Raw genomic sequence first — 17,005 nt, 5'->3', positions numbered from 1 at the left:
CCTTGAGCATAGTATACTGGTCCAAGCACTTTATGTTATTAAGGAGAAAACTCTAGATTCAGTGGCTCTGGATTTGAGTTCAAGCTGTGCCACTTATCTTGGGCAAGTCATTTTCCTCCAATGGTCTTTTCTATCCTCATCTATTGAATAAAAGAATTGGACTAGATGACCTCCAAGGAATTAGGGATTCTGAAAACTTTGATCCATGGACCTCCCCAAGGGGTGGGTAGTGGGATCTCTCAGTTTAGGCAACTCTCTCTCTCTCTCTCTCTCTATTTATACAGATTGGCACTTGCTCTGTAACTTACAGACTTAGGAATTTGAGGTAGAGAGTAAGGTACCCTCTAACGTAGGTCTTAGAGGTCCTTTTGTCCTCTTTTTACAGACAAGAACTGGAGACTCAGAGCAATTAAGTGATTGATATTTTGAAAAATAAAAATGTCAGGAATACAATTTGAGCCCCAGTCTTCCTAATTTCAAGTCAAACACTCTATGTCTACCAAGAGCAAGAGCAGTGGAAAAATAAATTGCAAACAAGTCTTTTTGCAGAACCTTGAAGCACCTTGGACTATGATTTATAAGCAAGGGGAAGTGGTTAGTGGTTTTGGAGTAACCGAGTTACCTGGCATGTAAAATTTCTTACCTGGATTTTAGAGATTATTTAGTCCAATCTTTATATTTTATAAGGTGAGCAAACATATCCAGAAAGTGGCATTCAAGATATTCAACCAAGTAGTGACAGAACTGAATATAGAACTCAAGTTCTAGATTAACTTCATTAGCTTTTCAACTATGTGAAGTTGCTTTAGATTATATCACCAAGGAAAAGACTCAGGTGATAAGAGATTGTAATATTGGTTTTGTAGAACTCATTCAATTGCACCTTGAGACACATTTTTTCAGAAGCATAATGTGTGGGTACACAGGCTATTCTAACAGCCATGACACAAATCATCTCCAAGTAAACCACCACCTGGACAGTCTCAGGAGCTGGCTTGCCGCCCTGAGAGATAAGGTGAGCCGGAGTCCTTGGGAGCCAGAGTCCTTGGGAGCTGGACATTCCGCCCCACTGTCCAAGGGCACTAGACACAGCTGTACCTTATCATCTCCTCCCTAATGTACCCTCCTACCCTGTAATGCAAGAAGCTGCGTATACACATTGCTTGCATCCCTAACAAATACCTCATTATTCTTTGTTCTACCCCGGAAGACCTAACAGTATATATGTAATAGCTAAGCAATAATAAAATTGAGCTGGAGGCATAAGGCAGTAGTGGCTTGACTCCTTATTCTCAGCTCCCCTCCTGGAGGGAGGTCGCTGCTGTGGGCCCCAAGGAAGCAAGCCACAACAATAATGAATAGGAATTATAATGAATTGGAGTTGGGAAGATCTGAGTTCAAATGCTGCCTTAGATTCCTGCTAGTCATTTAATTTGCTGAACAATCTGTTTTTATGAATTGGCTCTAGCATTTCCCTAGATGATGGTGATGAATATAGGTTTGAATTAAGGAGATAATTGTGGAAATGGAAAGAAACAAAAGGATTCAAGAATCCACACATGGCAGAGTCTGCAAGTTGGGGAAAAAGGGAGGAGTTTTCTAGAGATGTAGGGAAGAGAACCTAGGAGTTTTGGTGGAGAATATTTTCCATCAGTTATTCAAAGATGGAGGTGGGGACTGAGTTAAAGAGTGTCATGAAACCCTTTGATAAAAGGGGAGGGAGCTGGAAAGATTGAAAGGAACTGACAAGCTATAAGAATACAGTATAAGGCCTCAGTTTTACCATCAGTTATTCTCTTTTTCAAAATAGTTGGGTATCAGGCCAAAGGAGGGGGAATCAAACCTGGGGAGGATGACAAATACCCTGCTTTTTCTTTTCCAAGTCCCACCTTTTGGGGAAATAAAGTAAATGAACTTCTTTTTTTCCTTCATTCCCTACCATGTGATCAGAAGACAGTACCCGACTGGTGGGTGTAAACTGGAATTGTAGAAGTACCACCAAGCTTGATAGAGAGAAACTAGTAGACAAACCCCCAGATATGTGTGGAAGAGTTCAAGAATCCAATATGATATTTTTTATAGGGGGGACCATGAGCTCCTTTCATCTCCAGTTCTAAAGGGGATCATAAGCCAAACTAGGATCTGTTTCTTGGCAAAAATCTACTTTTATTAACAGGTTGTTATTTCTAAAAGTCAGTCTGCCTTCATCTAGGACAAGTTTTATCTCTTATCCTAAACTTATTTTAACTTTAGTTTTTTTTTTTTTACGGGGTTCTTATAATAGCAGATCATAGAGATGCTATACATACCTCAAATTCAGCAAAGCATTTGACAAAGTCTCTCAAGTTTTTCTTGTGGATGACTGGAAGATCTTCAGAAGAGGGGGAACTCTTATGATTGGCTAATGGGGCAATGTTCGGCAACCACATCGACTTTGTTTTTTGTTTTCCACAGGTCAACAGCTACTTGTCCTTTTGTTAGCGGGTTTTTGCGGGCTGTCCATAGGCTTTAAGACTTTGTCATTAAAGTCTTGGTCTTACACTTACTAGGAAGATTCAGGGCAGCTAGGTGGCGCAGTGAATAAAGCACCACTCCTGGAATCAAGAGGACCTGAGTTCTTACTAATTACCTAGTTTAACCCTAACTAATAACTTAGTCACTTAATCCATTGCCTTGCAAAAAACTAAGAACTAAAACTAAAACTAAAAATTAAAAAATCACAATGATCTGAGTAAATACTGATTATTGAGTAGGGGCATCAAAATTATTTTTATAATGTGCAATGAACTAGATTACAATGGAAGGAAATGAACTAGGTTACAATCTAGTGTGGTGAATTTGGAGACTAGGAGGATGACTAGACACAACAAAATATTATTAATGACTTCATGTTAACTTGGAAAGAGATGTCTAGGGAAAATGAATGTCTCACTGAGTTGTTCTTGGTCATTTTCTGTTGTTTAAAGACTTTTTAAATCGGTGACTTGGGGGAAGGAATATATGGCATACTTGTTAGATTTTCAGATGACACAGAGCAAAGCAGAAAGGGAACCACATTAAGATTCAAAAATTTCAATAGGTCAAAATATGGACTAGTCTACTAGGATACAATATAACAGTAGGACCAAATTTAAAATTCCATACTTGGGTTCAAGAAACTAGTTAAAAAAGTACATTATGGGGTAGATTGTGACTAGACTCCATTATGTATAAATAAAACAGGCATTTCCATATACATAATAGAAAAAGACTGTTATTTACAAAATTATAAATCTTTATTAAGTACAGCTTGCTTTTCTTTTTAAATAATAATAATAATAATAATAATAATAATAATAATAATAATAATAATAGGGGAAGCTAGGTAGTGAAGCAGATAGAGCATTGACCCTGGAGTCAGGAGGACCCGAGTTCAAATGTGACCCCCCCCCCCCAGACAATACTTACTTAGTTTTGTGACCCTGGGCAAATATTTAACCCCATTGCCTCACAACTCCCCCCCCCCCCCAAATTAAAAACTAGGCTACTATGTGCTAGGCTGTACTAAGTACTTCTGCAAACATTATCTGATTTAATCCTCACTACAACCTTGTGAGGTAAATTTTGTTATTGTCCCCAGTTTACAGTTGAGGAAACCGTTGCAAATAAGGTTACATGATTTGCACAAGGTCACAGAGCTACTGTGTTTCTGAGGCTGGATATATCCACAATTCTATATGATAACAAATTCTCAGTGCTGTCTTGTTTGTTTCTGCTACTTCTTGGTCTTCCTTCTATTTGTATTAAAAAAAACCCAAACCTCAGTGACTTTCCTTCCTCCTTCCCTCCCTCCCCTCCTTCCTTTTTTCCTCTTTTTTCTTTTCTTCCTTCTTCTCTTTCTTTCCTTCCTCCCTCCCTTCGTTCTCTCTGTTTCTTTTTCTTTCTCTGTCTCTTTCTGTCTCTCTCTTTCTACCCTCTCTCTATCCAATGGAAAAGAAAAAGAAAGCCCTTCTAACAAATATATATAGTCTAACAAACCCCCACATTGACTGTATCTGAATATAAATATTTTATTTTGCTTCTTGAGTTCTATTACATCTATGTACTAAAATTTGTCTACTCATTCTCCAAAAACTGAGTTTTCCATTTAGTTTCCATTTGTTAACCAAAAAAAAGTGCTGCTATAAATATATATATATATATATATATATATATATATATATATATAGGTTGTATAGAACTCTGAACATGGAGTCAGAAAGAGCATAGTTCTAATTCTTCCTCAGGCACTTATTAGCTAGTCATATGAACTTGGGCAAAGAATTTAATCTCTTACAGCCTCAGTTTTATCATCTTTAAAATGGAGCTAATATTAGTACCTACCTAACAGTGTAGTTGTGAGAGCTAAAAAAGATATATTCTGAAAACTTTAAAGTTCTATAGAAATGCTCATTATGATTACTTACCCTTTCTTTAATTGCCTTTGAGAGCATAGGCCTATGGCAATATAGCTGGTTCAAAGGGTATGCAGTTTCATGAGATAAAGGAATTTTAGTAGATTGTAAACTCAATACAAGTTAATAATGCAAGATCTGCATTATTAGAGAGGCAAAGATATCAGAATGGAGGATGTGAGACTTCTGCTGTACATGACCCTGGTGAGACCACAACTGGACTATGTTAATCAATCCTGAGCACATCATTTTGGGAAGGGGAATTAAAGACCATCCAGGAGCTGATCTAGCTTGTGAGAAGCAATACAAAATGAGGATTGGATTAAGGAATTGGAAATATAATTAGCCCAGAGGAGAGAAGATTTAGGAGAGAAATGATAACTGTTCAAATATTTGAAGAGCTGTCATGTGAGAGAAAGATTTAACTTGTTTCCAGAGAGTAGAACTAGAAACAGAAGTTATAGTGAAACACATTTCAACTCACTGTATGGAAAGACTTCTTAAACCAGCTAAATAAAAAGGGCCTCCTTCAGTACAGATCTTTAAGTAAAGATTGGATGGACATTTCTCAGAGGTTATAGAAGACAGTCTTGTTCAGAACAGATTCAATACTAATTTTTATATAATCTTTTGCTTCATAAAGAAGCCCTAGAAAATATACTTTCACTGGTTTGGAGTATGTAGTAGAATGTGGTTATGTTTTGGGGATTTTGGGGGTTTTATAACCATTGCCCAAATAAATCAGAATAGGATACAGACTGGTAAATTGTAGTTTATTTATTCCCTCAAGACAGTTACATGAATCATTAATAGGTGATGGACATGTGTCACATAACTCTGCAAATGAGATATGTCATACAGATATGTAGGTATCTATATTGTGAGAAAGTATATATATGTATGTATATGTGTGTATATGTATAGGGGTACATATAATATGTGACACACATATATCTTGCTGAGGTATGTGACCAGAGAGTGTGACACTCAGGGAGCAAAACAGAAGTGATAGGCTTCTTACACATCTGTAAGGAATGTAGGTAGGAAAAGGAACCTATAAGGATGCTTAAATTGTTAGAGGAAAGAATGTAGCATAGACATTTACAGCAGACCAAAGAAAATACTATCTTCTTTTTTAATCTGTCAGCTAATTAATAAATGTTAAGCTCCTATAAGCTTTACTGGATAGGTCTAAAGCAGGTACCCTGAAGGTTTGGCCTGTATGAGACCTTTGAAATTGTTTGATCTAGTTCTACCACTGAAACTGCAAGCAGGACTTGAAATTCAATAAATCTAGGAGCCTGATGAATTAATTAAATGTTTGACTAAATATAGCAGGCTAATTTTTAAGTTGTTAATTTTTATGACCCCCAATGATATTATAAATATTCAGAAGTTCCTTGGCGGAAAAAAGTTCCCTACTCTTGGTCTGAAGTGTTTAAAAGGTTACTGACTGGGAGATTTGGGGAAAGGAGGCAAATATAGAACAAAATGGAGTCAGTTATGTTCTCCCCAAAATTCACTTCAATGGTAGCAAAGAAATAGGCAGTTGATGCTCAAATCAGGCAAGCAATTATAGCAATGCCACTTATCAGGAAAAAAAGCACAATTAGGCATTGAGCAAAATGGCATTCCCATTTTGCTATGTCCTTAGAGATTTACAGTACTACAGACTGTGGGTAGGTTAGATATTGCAATCCCAAGGACTATAAGAAATTACCTTTTCCACGGGAAACCTTGTTATACCTGAGCAGAACAAAGGCAAGCACCTGTTTAACCTGTGTAACTTTATTCTGTTAATCAATTACTTGTTCCTGGAATAGTCTAACCTCACTCAAATCTGCACTACCCTCATTTGTCTCTGTTGACATTTCCTCTGTTTTGATTTTTCCCCCCCTAGTAGCTGCAAGAATAAAGAATGCCTTGGCTAACTGAAAAAAAAAAACAACCAATCCATTAATTCTTCAATAGTGAAAGATAACAGCTGGGAACCAAGAACAGGGCTTTCTAGTTAGGTCAAAAGGAGCTAGAATTATGGATTTAAAGGTTTAGAGACAGAAGCATTCTTAGAAACTATCAACTTTGAACCTTCTTGTTTACAAAGATGAAGGTTCAGAAAGTTTTAGTGACTAAGGTCACAGATGTAGCAAATAAAGAACTACCTTATGAACCAGGTCTTCTTACTCCAAATTCAATGCTTTTCACATGTTGTCTTATTGAAAATCCTTATTAAGCACCTACTACCTACAAAACACTCTGCTAGATTGTGGATGCAAAGATCCTGTAAAGATACCTTCCCTCCTATCTGGGTTACCATCATTGGGCCACCTTTCTAGTCGAGTATAAGGCCTTGTTTCTGTTCTTCATTAAACTATTTGGGAAGATAACAGATTCACCTGAGGGAGAAAAAAAAACCAGGTAGCTTATATTAATGTATTGTAGACTATTTGAGAATGACCATATGTAAAAATGTGCTTTTGCCTCAGATGAATTAAATACTGAATAAGAGAACTAAAATCACTGACACACTGCCAAACCTATTTCTCTAGCTCACAGGTCTACCAAGACTTCAAGAGATGGTTGAGATGAATTTAGTGACCAATTTCTCCCTCGCGTGTAATTTTTCCTTTCAAATAGTAACTCATATTTACTGACTAAAAGACACTTAAAGACAAAGGTTAAGTCTTAAAAATCATCCTTCCTCTCCCAGACCCTCCATCTGAGGTCGTAGGGAATTTCAGATGACTGCAGAGCAATCCCAGTCTTTTTTGTGTCTTCAGGAATTTTGTAGGATGGTATAGGTCCTGTGACCCTTTAACTTCCTGTTTGTTCTCCTGACCCAGAGGTTCCCTAAAATCTAAGCTATCTTCCCCAATAATCTGTGTTAACTCCTTTCCTGCAGAGAAGGAATTGCAGGAGCCTGTTGCTTTGTGGGGTGCCAGTAGGTAAGGGGGGGTGGAGTTAGTTGGAAGTAAAATTGACCAATTCTCCCAGATTTCAGAGGAATGGGCTTTGCAAACATTCCTACCTCTAGACCTTGAACCTCACCACCATCCCTGTCCTCCTCTATTAAAGTCGTTTGGGAGGAAATTTAACTTTGACCCCTGGATTCTGGATCCTGGCCCAAAATTTAAAACTTCGTTTGATAATAACCAGGGACCCTCCTTTCTCCTCTTAAAGGCTTTCCCTCCACCTCCTTCTCCCTTTCCCCTCCTCCGCTAACTTCACAGCCTAAAGAGAGGAGAAAAGTGCATTCTGTTCTCCAGGAGCTTGAAGAACGAAGGCTGGGGGACCTGGAGTGGTAGAGGGTGGGCGGTGGAGGGGAGGGCGTAGGGGCGGGATTGAGTTTGGAGCCAGTCCCACCCCCCAGCCCCAACCCCAATCCCAGGGTAGAAAGAAAGTGCAGCTTGAGCGGGGTAGCCGAGTTAGTCGGGGTCTGGGGCCCCGGGAGGGCGGGATCCGGCGCCGAAGCTGGTGGGTCCTGAAGGAACTGGCTCGCTGGGAAGAAGTTTGAGGGGGCAAAGGCAGAGAAAGGGACCGGGACTCAAGTCCTGGGTTGGAGGGTCCCAACCACAGTGGGCAGGTCTCGAAATAAGAAGGGTGCTGAGGCAGGAGCCTCAAGAGCAGGGACGGGGACTGGTAGCGGAGCCCTGGCAAGAGGGATCCGTATTCCCAGTTGGTGGGTCCTGGAGGAAGCGGGGCTTCTGGGTCCCAGGAAGAGCACTGGGCCGGGGCCGGGGCCAGGGCAGGAGCAGGGGCTCCGGCGAGGCAGCGCAGTTAGGGAGTTGAGTTTAGGGGTTTGGGAAGTTGCGCGCTGCAAAAGGGGCAACGTGTCACCTTCCTCCGCCTGCCTCCGACCCCCGGGACGGGTTGTGTCTCTCTCCTAGGGTGGGCCGCGCAGCCATGCGGGGCCGGGAGCCCCCGGGACGCTTCACTGTGCCGGCCGAGGCGGAGGACTCGGTGCTAGAGCTTCGACCCCATGTGGAGCGCATCTTTAGGGTGCAGCTGAGGGTTCTCGGGGAGCCGGAACCCGGGGCCCCCAGCATTTGGTTGCAGCTGGAGGGCCCCCCGGAGAACGTGGGCAGAGCCAAGGTAATCGCTGCTCCCCTCCCCCCCTTGGCCTTTCTATTCCCCTCCCTCCCCACCCAGAGCCCCTCTTTGTGCGAGAGAGCTGGTCTCAAACTCTTGACTCAGCCGGAGGGTCCGAGGAGTTGTCCAGTTCTTTCCCCAATCTGCTTTGGATGGCGCCTCCTCAAAGTCTGGCAGAGGCCTCCAACTATCTTTTGGAGTTCTCTCAGTCACCGACCGACCCCTCAGCCTCCCTTTTTCCTGCCCCACCCTCCTCTCTTGCGTGTGTCCTCCCACGTCCATCCCCTCCCCTCCTGTAATGTGAGAACTCGACATGCTCTAACTTTGTGTATGCGTGCCTTGGGGGGTAGGCCTGTCCTCTGAGTCAGAAATTGGGGGTGTCTGTCCCCCGAGACACTTTCAACCTTGTTTTACGGGACCCTCTTTATTAGTTAAGGTGTGTTCTTTTCTGTGATCTCTGCCCCTCGGCCTCTGCTTTCAAAGCCAAGTTAGAAATCTGTTTCCACGTGACCCAGGGCTCAACCGAATCCGTTTTCTAAATTTTAAAACTTAGAAAGCTTGGAAATTATTCAACTCAATCCCTTTGCTTTGTGTAACATGAGAATGTGACTTAGCCAACAGCGTCTTAGGTTGTGGGATCAGGAGGAAACTGAGGTCTAGAGGGTTTGTGTGTTTTTTTTTTTTTTGCCAAGGAAATACAGTAAGAAGCACAGTTAGAGCTAGAACTCAGGTCTCCTGATTCCCAATATGTTTTAAAACCTTACCACACCACATTGCTATTCTTGTCCCTTGGGGGCTAAAGGAATGAGAATATATTGGGGCGGGGGAGTCAGAAGGAAAGGAGCTCTAGAGGGCTCCTGTAGCGCCTTGAAGTGGGCGGGGATTGGGGAGGAAATTGTAGGCTGCCAGGATGAAAGAGCCTGCTGTCTGTGGTTGGAAGTTTGACAGACCAGGTCACAGTGAACCTCTTTTTTGGTTCTGGCTGGTTTTCTCCACAAGTCTCCCCTTGGACTCTGCTGCCCTGTCCCCTTGGTCCCACCCACCCTATAACCCCCCCCCCCCCCCATCATTACTGAAGCCTCTCTCTTTCCCCTAACATTGAGGTCTCCTTCCTATTATCTTATCATCTAGATTAGAAATGCTACTCAGGCTTTCTCTTTCCTCTTCTACAGTTTCTCCCCCTCCCCCCTTTCCCAGCTGTGCCTCTACTATACTGTCCAAATGGGCCCTAGGCCATGGGGTGGAGGAGGCCTAGTTACACAGCAGCTGGGTTTGGATCTTCCACTAGACTTGTTTAAACACCGCAGTTTTCTAACTCTTCTAAGCATTTAGGGGTGACTTCATACAATTCAAAGAGAGATGGCAGTGTCCTACTGGCCCAGGGGACTGAGTTTTTCTTCAATTATAAATTCGGTTTGGGGTGGGTATTTTAATGAGAGGGCATTCTAATTTTCACGAATGTGAAATGAGCTGACAACCTTTTCTGGGAGTGTCTCCCATGTCCTCAAGTAATTGTTCACATTTATATAACATTTCGTGGTTTACAAAGTGCTATTAGTATCACATTCTCACAATAAACCTTTGACGTAGCCAGTACAAAGAACTGTCATTGCAGTTTTGCAGATGAAGAAACATGGTGGGAATGAGCTCATTTAATTAGTAGTTTTTAAGAAAAAATATTTTATTGATGTTCTTTTTTATTGCATTGTTGTTACTTTTCTTCTCCTTCAAGAACCCTCTTCCCACCCCAGAAGGACCATATTTTTTAATAAATAAGTACAGTTAAGCATAATATTGGCCAAGTCTGAAAATGTATGCTTTCTTATAGTCTATATAGTCTAGCCTCTCTCTGCTGAGAACTTGGGAGGCCTTATCCCAGTCCTCAGAGGTAATGATTACTTAAGTTACTGATCAGAGTTCCATAGTTTTTCAGTGATATTTTCTTTAACATTATCATGGCCACTGAATTGTTCTTCTGGTTCTATTTACTTCATTCTATATTGTTTTATAGGAGTCTTCAAAAGTCTTCCTGAATTCTTTTTTTAATTTAAATTTTTTTTTAACTTAACAGAAATGAAAGAAAATAGGAGTTTCCGTATGGGGAAAAAAAAAAGAAAAAAGAAGATTGTTCATGAAATTTTGAATCTCTAATACATCTAGTTTTCTCCTTCTATTATATGTTTATATAATAAATTAAAATATAATTTTCAAGCTTTTCCTATTGGTCTGAGCTTCTTTCTATTCTATCACTTTTAAATTGCTTCAATGACTCTCCAAACTGTCTTCTTTTTCTGTTTCTTGGCAACTTTCTTACTAGCTTTCCTTAATCCTTTCTTCCACACATATATTCATATATCTGGAATACATTGCTAGTATAATTCATGTGGGCAGTACTTTCCTCATCAATTTGATTGCAGAAATTCTTATAAAATAGATACAAATTCTTTATCACTTTTTATTCTCAATGCTATAAACTTCTTGACTGTTTCTAAGAGTGTTATTCCAATCTTGCAATTTTAATAGTGAATTCTTCAAGTTCCTTCAAAATCCTATCTTTATAAAGTACTAACCGAACCATGGGTTGTAAAATATTATTTTTATCAGCATGTGTCCATATCTTATTACTCTTTTTTCAGTTAGCTTTCAATTAAAATGACAGGTCCATTTGGGGGCATTGTACTTTAAGATATTTTGGAGAACTTGCGAAAGAGATTGATGAAAATGGTCATAAATCAATCTCAAATAAGTTGAATATGTCAATAGTTCAAAGTTTTAGTAAATGGTATTCATAACTTGTAGCCAAAACAAATTCATTTCCCTGTTGGTCAATCTTCTGGTGATGAGCATTTTCAAACCTTACTACAATGGTTCTGAAACTTGATCCTGAATTTTTATGTTCATAAGTTCTCAAGACATAGCATTAGTTTATCGCATTCATATACTAAAAAGTTTTCAGAGCTGAGACTTGATTGGGAAGATTGGGTCTGTGTGCTAGCCTGGGCAACAATAGGGGGATGTATTCTGCAAAATTCTTTGAAAACTATCTCCTTCACACCATCTTTCCTTCTAACCAAAGTTCCAATACTTTTGTTTCTTTAGGATTGTACCTCTCTTGAAGGCCTTGTCTAACATAATATTGTATCTACCTCCTTTTCCCATTCTTTTAGTTCCTTGGAACCCATCACCACTTCTGAGGAGTTTAACTCCTCAGGGTTCTTTTTTTCTTTCAATTCTGCCATTCTTTCACATATGATCAATGGATAAGTGTTTATGGAGCACAGGAGTACCTGAGTTCAAATCTGGCCTCAGACACTTAATAATTACCTAGCTGTGTAGCCTTGGGCAAACCACTTAACCCCATTGCCTTGCCAAAAACACCCCTAAAAAACAAAAAAAAAACCCCAAGTGTTTATGGAGCACCTACAATGGGCCTAGTGCTCTCATAAATTCTAGGGATACATTTAGAAAGAAAGAAACACACATGTATACAGATTTCTATGTTTGTGAACAACCATGACTCATCAAGAAGCCTGAGATTATAAGAGGTTTAAAGTAGAGGCATGGGAAAGACAAGGGATTTTGACAATATTGTTTATCCTCTTTTATTGAAAAGTGCAGGTACAGAGAATTTATTCCAAGTGCAATATGGGAGATGAAGATGTAGGCCAATATTAGAAACAATTCTTACTTTCTGGCAATTTAATCAGGTTCAATTGCCTTATCTATAAAACGGAGGTGTAACAGCAGCAGCAGTGGGAGCATCACACCTAAAATATCCCCAAGTTGAGCCCAAGATCATCATCCTCCCACAATTACTATCTAGCATATATAATACTTCAAGATATATAAAATATTTCCCCTATATTATCTCATTTGTGCTCACAACAACCTTGTGATATATATGCTATTATTATTTACATTTTATAGATAAGGAAATTAAGACTGGAAAAGGTTAAAAAATTGCTAGAAAGTGTCTGAGGCTGGGTTTGAATTTAGGTCTTATGCCAAGTACAGAGCTCTACCTTTCTGCTATCATCTGCTTGTGATATTTATGTAAGTCAAATACCTTTTTGTACCTCTAATTCTTTATCTTTTAAATGGAGTTGGACCGGAGAGTTAACATAACATTCAATGACTCTAAAGTGAATAAAATTTCTCAAGTATAATGATGGTGTACTATTGATCCTATTTAAAAATAAATTTTTAAAATTAATTTAAAAATTAAAACATTTTAAAATCTTTTAATGTGACAATTGAACAGCCTTGGTTTTATATATAACATGATGTGTGTATGTTCATAGCTATATAAATATATAAAGAAAGGGAGGGCAGAGTCAAAGAGGTCAATGAAAATGAAGTGAATGGGGGGGGTGACTAGAAATAAGAAGCTTTGGGAAATATTTGAGATGGAGAGGGAGGGTTCTAGTGCCTTTCAAGGTTAGAGGACCATGAAAGGTCAGATAAGTTACAGGGTCTTGTCCTCATATATGTATATTTTTGTTAGGTTTTCTGGTTTTTATAAGGAAATTTCTTTCTAAACCTCCAGGGGATCTCTAAACTGTTTTGTTGTACTCAGATTCTTAAAAGAATGAATACATTACTTGTGAATATTATTTCTGGGCAACAGAGAAAAACCCTAGGATGGCTTGGCTTTTCTTTGGTGAATTAGTGAACAAAAAGAACTCAGTACTTTTTTCCTTTTCAGAGAAAAGCTTGGGAAACAGACTATTCCCCATCCTTTTCCTTTCCCAAGTCCCTGGGTCTTTTTTTGTTTGTTTGTTTTTGTTTTTGTTACTTTTGTTTTGCTTATTTTAGTGAGTGACTTGGAAACAGAAGTTGGTTTTCTGGAGGGAAAGATTGTGGGGAAGATATTTTGTAAACTTTAGAGAGTTATAGCAATATGAACTGTGTGTTCTCATACTTCTAGTGGATTGTAACCTCTTTTGAGAATAGGGGGGTTTATGTTTTTTTCTGTTTAAAAGTTAAAAAATAAATATATATTTGTAAAAATGTTAAAGGAAAGAGGGGAAAAGGCAATTCAGCAAAAGTAATCAACACTGATTCTTGAAATATATTCAATATTCTGGATGAAGTTTTCATCTCATCTCTGAGACTTGTTTAAATTGTAGTTTTATATTGTTCAGTTTCAGTTTTTAAAATTTCCATCTACATTATTGCAATAATAGCAGTCTCCCCACCCCCCAGTTCTGCTTACTTTGCATCAGTTCACATGTCTTTTCTGTATTCATCATATTTCTTTTTCTTTTTGTTGAATAATAATATATGTTACTTTCACATGCCACAATTTATTTCAACACGCCCAATTTGTGGACATCTACTTTGTTTCCAGTTATTTGCTACTGTAAACAAGTGCTTTTGAAAATATTTTTATGAATGTCTGTGCTGTTCATAATCTTTTTTTTTCCCAGTCTGCTGCATAGTGTCTTGAACATTTTATGTACTTAATTGAATTAAATTGCATTGCATTAAGGTATTTGAAATAAGGAGAGAAGGACATGAAAAGCCACATTTCAACTTTATAGCTGGTCTTATAACCAAAGGGGAATCATGGGAATAGCAGTTGGAGAGGTGGAAAGGCACCAAAAAGTAAATTTACTTTCTTGGTCGGGGGTGGGGGGGTTAAGGAATTGCCTCTTGACTAGTGTAGAGGTAGTAGAGGGAGAGTGAGATAAGATTCTTATGAAAATCAGATTAAGACATGTGATGGCAGTGAACGATTTATGCTCCTATCATTGTATTTAATGATTTAATTCACAAACAAATATTATTTGTATTTATATGAAGCATTGTGCTAGGTTATAGAGGAGAAATAAAACTTAGATCAAATATTGTTCCCACTTTATGAAGTTCTAGTTGGGGAATATCACACACTATTATCTGTAAGATGAAGTAAGTTTATCAGAGAAGTGAAAATAAATTACTATATATAGTCAGAGGGTGTGGAGGAAATCAGGACATTATCAATTGGCTTGCTTCATGGAGAGAGAGGCTATTGCTTTTAATTTGGTTTTTGAAGGGTGACTTAGGAATTTATAAATTGGGGTGAGGAAAGGCAACATCTCAAGTATAGGTAGTAGGAACAGCAAAGGCAAAGAGGTGGGAAAATCTGGAGCCTTGCTTGATGGAGGGTGAGTAATCCATTTGACTGGAACATAACAGGTGGGGAAATTATGAGATGTAAGTTTAGGAAAAGGCAGGTTAGTTAAATTAGGGAGGATCTTGAATGCTAAGTTTGAGGAGTCTGAACCTAAGTAATAGAGAACCATTGAAACCTAATCTCTCTTCCGTATTTCAGATCTGAATAATCTACTTCTTACTGGGCACTTCAATTTTGATATCTTATTGTTAAACATTTCAAACTCAAGAAAATGGAACTCATTTCCCCTTCTCTGAATTTACCTAATTCTTCTGAAAATACCATCATCCTTTTAGTTGTCAAATTCTTAACCTTGGAATCATACTTGATGCTTTCCTTCTTGCCTACCCTCCTCAACCACATCCAAACAATTGCCAAGTCTTCTCAATTCTGCTTCTCTGATATCTGTTGAATCCTTTTTCTTCTGTACATTATTAATCTCTACCTTCCGTTCATGCTTCCATTGCTTCTCTCATGGAGCCAGGGTAACTCTTGAGTTTGATCAGCTGGAGAGAGATTTCTCTAAGGCTGAGAAAATCCTTTACCATTAATGGTAACCTACTTTTTCCCTCATGCAGTGAACTGTGTGTCAGCTTATATATTATATATACTCTTTTTTAAAATGTCATATTATTTTATTTTATTTTTACAATTGCATGCGTTTCTCTAATCATTAGCGATCTAGAGCATTTTTTCATATGATTATAGATAGCTTCGGTTTCTTGATCTGAAAACTGCCTGTTCATATCCTTTGACCATTTATCAATTGAGGAATGACTTGTATTCTTATAAATTTGACTTATTTCTCTATATATTTTAGATATGAGTCCTTTATCAGAAATACTTAGAGTAAAAATTATTTCCCAGATTTCTGTGTTCTTCCAGTCTTTGTTGTATTGGTTTTATTCATGCAAACCCTTTTAAATTTAATGTAATCAAAATTATTCATTTTGCGTTTTATAATATTCTCTATCTCTTGTTAGACCACAAACTTCTCTCCTCTCCATAGATGAGACAAACTATTCATTGTTCTCTTTATTGGTTTATGGGATCACCCTTTATATCTAATACTACTGATTTTGACCTTATCTTGGTATAGAATGTGTGATATTGATTTGTGCGTAGTTTCTGCCATACTATTTTACAGTTTTCCCAGAAGTTTTTTGTCAAATAGTAACTTCATATCACAGAAACTGGAGTCTTTGGGGTACTTCCACAGTAGAATAGTATAGTCATTTGCTACTCTGTCTTGTGAACCTAATCTATTCCACTAACCCACCACTCTGTTTCTTAGCTAGCACCACACAGTTTCGATTATTGCCACTGTATGTTATAGTTTTAGAATTGGTACCTTCTTTTGCAATCCCCCCCATTCATTCATTTCTTTTATATCCTTGATCTTTTGTTCTTCCAGATGAATTTTGTCAGGGGTGGCTAGGTGGTGCAGTGGATAGAACACTGGCCCTGGAGTCAGGAGTACCTAAGTTCAAATCCGGCCTCAGACCTTGCTGTGTGGCCTTGGGCAAGTCACTTAACTCTGATTGCCTTGCGAAAAACCACAATGGTCAGATGAATTTTGTCACTATTTTTTCTGGTTCTACAAAAGAATTTTTGGTAGTTTGATTGTTGGCAATGAATAAGTAGATTAATTTAGGTAGAATTATCATTTTTATTATATTAATGTGACCTTCCTTTGAGCAACTGACATTTTTTCAATTGTTTAAATATGACTTTATTTATGTGAAGAGTGTTTTGTAATTATGTTCCCATAGTTTCTATATTTGCCTTGGCAGGTAAACTCATAAGTATTTTATGATGGCTATTGTCACTTTAAGTGAAATTTCTCTTATCTCTTGCTGCTGGGTTTTGTTGGTAATATATAGAAAGGCTGATGATTTATGTAGGTTTATTTTTCATCCTTTTGATGAAGTTAATTGTTTCAAGTAGATTTTTAGTTGATTTTTCCAGGATTCTCCATATATACCATCATATCATCTGCAAAGAATGAGTTTTATTTCCTCATTGCTTATTCTAATTCCTTCAATTTCTTTTTCTTCTCTTACTACTAAAACTATTTCTAATGCAATATTGCATTCCTAACAATGGGAAACTGAAATCCAGGAGAAGACATGATTTGTTAAAGGCCATATTGCTAGTAAGGAGCAAAACTAGGATTCAAATCCAGATTCTCAGATTCTAAATTCATTGATTTTTTTTTTATTATGAAATGCTGCCATCAAAGATAAAAGAAATAGGCAATAAATAATGTAGAGAAACATACAACTTCATAGTTACATTAAATATATTGTTATTTCCCCCTTACAAA

General features: G+C 38.2%; 1 protein-coding gene across 1 annotated transcript in view; it reads left to right on the top strand.

Moving 5' to 3' along the window:
* Positions 1-7,778: 7,778 nt before the first annotated feature.
* Positions 7,779-17,005, top strand: part of NYNRIN (NYN domain and retroviral integrase containing) — a 42,117-nt gene continuing 32,890 nt past the window's right edge. The window contains exons 1-2 of the mRNA XM_074234772.1: positions 7,779-7,907; positions 8,321-8,525. Coding sequence (XP_074090873.1) covers positions 8,337-8,525 — 189 coding nt within the window. The 5' untranslated portion in view covers positions 7,779-7,907; positions 8,321-8,336. The remainder of the gene's footprint in view (positions 7,908-8,320; positions 8,526-17,005) is intronic.

This window comes from Macrotis lagotis, chromosome 4 (assembly GCF_037893015.1).
Source record: "Macrotis lagotis isolate mMagLag1 chromosome 4, bilby.v1.9.chrom.fasta, whole genome shotgun sequence".
NCBI lineage: Eukaryota > Metazoa > Chordata > Mammalia > Peramelemorphia > Peramelidae > Macrotis > Macrotis lagotis.
The sequence above is the reverse complement of the archived record's forward strand: the minus strand, read 5'-3'. Positions and strand labels throughout refer to the sequence as shown.